Source organism: Pteropus vampyrus, unplaced genomic scaffold (genome assembly GCF_000151845.1).
Source record: "Pteropus vampyrus isolate Shadow unplaced genomic scaffold, Pvam_2.0 Scaffold30, whole genome shotgun sequence".
Classification (NCBI taxonomy): Eukaryota; Metazoa; Chordata; class Mammalia; order Chiroptera; family Pteropodidae; genus Pteropus; species Pteropus vampyrus.
In genome coordinates this window covers 7,271,867-7,276,542 of record NW_011888811.1, presented here as the reverse complement: position 1 = coordinate 7,276,542, position 4,676 = coordinate 7,271,867, and the positions used below count along the sequence as shown (strand labels likewise).

General features: G+C 35.2%; 1 protein-coding gene across 1 annotated transcript in view; it reads right to left on the bottom strand.

The window, feature by feature from the left end:
- Positions 1-308: 308 nt before the first annotated feature.
- SLU7 (SLU7 homolog, splicing factor) overlaps positions 309-4,676 on the bottom strand; it is a 15,224-nt gene continuing 10,856 nt past the window's right edge. Inside the window, exons 13-16 of the mRNA XM_011356710.2 lie at positions 2,975-3,079; positions 2,745-2,816; positions 2,512-2,631; positions 309-1,849 (exon numbers count right to left, since the gene is read on the bottom strand). Of these exons, the coding sequence (XP_011355012.2) occupies positions 1,670-1,849; positions 2,512-2,631; positions 2,745-2,816; positions 2,975-3,079 (477 nt within the window). The 3' untranslated portion in view covers positions 309-1,669. The remainder of the gene's footprint in view (positions 1,850-2,511; positions 2,632-2,744; positions 2,817-2,974; positions 3,080-4,676) is intronic.

Below are 4,676 nucleotides of genomic sequence, written 5' to 3'. Positions count from 1 at the left end.
AGCTATTATTGATATAATAAAATCAAAGCACATACCTTGAGTAATGTTCTGGATACTACCTTTCTTCTGAATTGAAACAGAAATAAGACATGATTTCAGGTATTATAGAATTTTTCTAAAACCGGAATAAATTAGGTTTCACAGAAGAGGGAACAGACACCCAGAAAGGATATGTGACATTTTTTGAGTTAAAAGACCCCCAAAATTACTGATTCAAACTCATAGAAGATAATTCAGGCTCCCTGCCAGCCCTATCAACAACCACTTTTCTGCCAAATACTTGAAATAATGCTACGGACCATTCATAGTTAAGTATTCTCGATTACATATTTTTATTAACAAAAAATACAAAATAAACACCAATCTCAGATGTTGTGTTGAACCACCCAATGCAGTGTTAAGGTGCAAATATGAATAACTTTTGACATTCTTAAAGTGGTAAACATTAGCTGTATTTGCAGTGCTGTTTCAATTTCATACCAGTCTGAATCTAGATACCACGTGCACCCATAGTACTTCACTATTAGTTACTCTCCCACTAGAACTATTTCTGAGATGCTACCTTAATGCAATATCCTACCAGTTTTTGGTAGCTCAGAAAAATCCATTGAGCTGTTAAGTCAATGCACTCATGTCAGAGGTTTTAACTCGTTTTCACAGATCTTGCTTTCACTGTTGGTATTATTTTCACAACGTTCTCAGAATAGGCTTGAGGATCATGGCAAATTTGGTTACTAGTTGCCCTGTAAGCTATCCTTATAATTCTTTGAAGAAACCTTCAAAGAATTTTTTATAATTTGCTTTTCGCAAATTATACAATGTGGCACCTGCTGGCTACAAAGATTAGGTCTAAGGAATACTCTATAAGTTTTTAAAATCGAATTTAATATTCATGATTATAATATAAAGGCAATCACAATTAAAACAAAAAAATCTGTATCACAAACCATAACCTCTATTTTAAAGGAAAGGATTTCTGTGTCTAAAGGTTCACGCCCAGAATGGTAAAAGACCTAATACTAATTGGTCAGCACTGATTTAAGAATGACATAATAGTTATTTTTCCATTCAGAGGCTAATAATTTAGTTTTGGGTGTGAGATATGAGGAAATATTTTCAAAATAATTTTATAAATAAGTAAAAAACAGAATTATTACCGCACAGGATAAAGTTATTCACATGTTATACAAATTTCCTTTCAGATTTTTAACTGTAGACCAGAAAGACCTTAAAAGACAAAAAAACAAATGACTATAAAATAACTACAATTAGTTACTACTAATTAGAAAAAAATGAGGCCCTGGTTTTGAGAAAGAGTAACTAACCTACCTTTAACATGTGTGCAAACACTAGATAAAGGGCCATAAAAACTGAAGAAATAAAGTTTGAGACTTAATTACTGAGTGGAAGACAGGAGAGAGAGAAATAGCACGCACATGCCTGAGCAAGCCAGGGCCTATTTCCAAATCATTAATATAAAATTGGAAATAAAATCTTAATCTGCACTTAATGTACCTTCTCTTTTTCTCCTGTTTCTTCAGTGTGGAAATGAATTAATTTACTATGAGACTTCTAGAAGCTTTATTAGGCAGCGAGATGAGCAGACACCGATTTTCTCATCTACAATCATCAGCTGTGTTTATCGTGGGTGACCATCTATGACTAGTTACTACTGTCCAAGGAAAGAGGCCATGGGGTCATCTGGCCTCTGACGTTTCATTCTATAGGCCTCCATTTCCTCCTCAGTGGGTTCCCGAGTTTCAAATATGCTATTGTAAGGCCGCTTCCTCTCATCAAGCTGCATGAGCTCCTTGACATGAAGAAGGCGGGCCTCCTCCGCATTCAGTGCCTACAGTGAGAGGAAAAGCATGAGTATTATGGCTCTACATCAGTGCTCTTTTGTTCCAAAGTAGTAGAATACCAAAAGATTCTACTGAATATGAATTGCTACATCAAAAATCTAGACTGCCTGAAATGGCTTGGGAGTCAGCCCTTCCACTGTCAAGCTGTAACTAATCATTATTTGGCTCATATGATTATTTTCATAGAACACAAAACATTCTACAACATTTTCAATATTAAAGAATTTTCACTTAATTGCAAAAATTGAATATGTTCCTTTTACTGACAAAAGCCCACAACTGATGCTTCTGGTGGAGACTGCAATTGTGACTTTTCCTAAGGACTTGCTGAAACTTAGATTACAGAGCTAGAAGGCAATTCTTTCTGGAAAACATGTCAATAACTAAAATTATAGCTTCACAAAGCACATTTCTTTTGTGCATTCATGATATTTGTCAAATATTCCAGGAAACTGGCAATACCAAGACACACAAAATCTCCAGTCACATTCTAAGCCTGATACCAGGTGACATGGACATGTCACTCAGAATGGGGCCTCACTTCCTCATTTTTAAAATGAGTTTGTAGACAGGACTAGATAATTTCCTAAGATCCCTAATCAATAAAGAGTGGTGTTGTCACTTTTACTATTTAGACTTCACAAAGTACCTTTTTCAGTTTCTCATGTTTCTTTTCTTCATCATCACTATCTGAACTGCTCTTTCGATGCTGCTGCTTCTTCTTCTTCTTTTTCTTCTTTTTCTCTTCTTTTAGTTTATCCTGATGCATCTGACAGGGAGGATTGAAATATAGTGTTACTGATGCGAAAACAAAACTCTAGTGCAAGTTTTAAAGTCCTTCCTCCAGGACTTAAAAATTCAGGACAAGTGTTATAGACTTACCTCCATGAGGGTTTGAGGTTTTTTCACTGACTCTTCTCCAGTTATATCATTTACAATACAGTCCTCTGAATTCTGTGGGAAAACATATGTAATTGGACTTGAGTATCATAGTTACCAATCATCTAAGAAAAAGTTAAAATCTGAAACATGAGAAGACACGTTTCATACAAATTGTGACTTAAGAGCTTTGGTTGTTTTATAGCTGTAAGTACTAGAGGACAATTACTTACGGCAATCTCCTTCCCAGCTTCTCCAGTACAATAGGAATACTTGAAAAAAGAGTGACAGCATTTGTATCCCCACCGGCCTTCTTTCCAGTAAGATCCCCAGATATGCTGGAGGGACGGGGGGAGAGACAGAGAGAGAGGTTACTTGAAATGGAACCTGAACCAGGGACTCTCACATACTGTTGATAGGAGTATAAAATACTATAGCTCTCTTAAGGGCAATTTGAAAGGAAAATTGTGGGGATTCCAGGGCTAGTTAACAGGTAAAGGCTAGCCTGACCTCAAGTGTAAGAAGCAAGCATTATAGTTACAATGGTCTTATAACGTATTCCTAAAATGTATTAAAAAATTTAGGCGATGTGACTTCTCTTTAAAAATTAAGGACTAGGAAACTCCCACTTGGAAAGAACTGGGTGTTGCTGAACAGTGAATGCCCTTATTAAACAGGGTTTGTGTTCTCTGGTTTGTACAATTTGCCTTGTTGACTTCAATCATATATGTTTATCAGACAAACTCCTACAGGTAGTTAAGGTTTTGACCCCTTAGAGAGACAACTGTAGTTTGGGTACTTCAATGATACAGCAAGGGACATGCTTTATTATATGCTTTACGATGTGATGAAATATGAAGTATTCTGCATCACCTATGAAGTGTTCTTGTTAAAATATTTAACAAATTAAGGCTTTAGACCCTTTAAATTTGATTTCCTGTTTATAAGAAATGCAAAGGACAGAGAAATTAGTTATATCACTAGAAACCCATCTACCATAGAATATGAGACAGTTTACAAGAAAACTGGCCTAATTTGTTAAATAGTCACAGTCATAAAATAGGAGAGATATAGTCTAGAAAAAAAAGAGATATAACAACCAAATAATAATCAAAATAAACTTCAACTGGATTCTGACTTAAAAAAACAAACAAACTCCGCCCCCCCACCCCCGCAAAAAAAAAAAACCCATTTTGGGGTTTATTTTGGAAAATGTAATTAAGGACTTGAGAGAATATAACATTAAGGAGTTAATGTCATATGAAGCATGGTATGTACATACTTACCATGGTATGGTAATGTAATCACAAAAGAGAATATCCTTAATTTTAGGAGATATATGATATGTACACTTTATGGGTGAAATGTTATGACATCTGTAATTTCCAAATGTTTCAAATATGTAAATATACAGTAAAAACAAACACATAGATCTCAGAACATGTATGTGTGCACACATACCTAAACAAAGCATATATGAGAACATATAAAAAAATTTTGAATCTAGGTGGTATAAGGTGAACATAATAGTACTCTTTCGCATTTTTCCTGTTTTTGGAAAAATTTCATAAAACAAACTTGAAATGTAAGAAAAAGAAAAGCACAGCAGTGATTCAATAATGACACTGTAGTATAAAATACAATCCAGAGCAAAATGCTAACAAGGACACAAAATGGTTTTGGTTTAACACATACCGTGTGATTGTGGATCTTCACGTCCTCCTCATACTTAGAGCAGGCGACAGCCCGCTCTTGTCCTTTAATGACTGTCCCATGTCTTGAATACTCCACATAGTCCTCCGTCTGAGCTAAAAGCAATTCAGCTGGAGGGGCATCCAAATGTTCCTGGCCACCATACTAAAAGGACATTGAACGTTATTAAATACATTTTACAATAAAGATTTGCATTCAAATCTCTACTTAAGGGCTTATTTC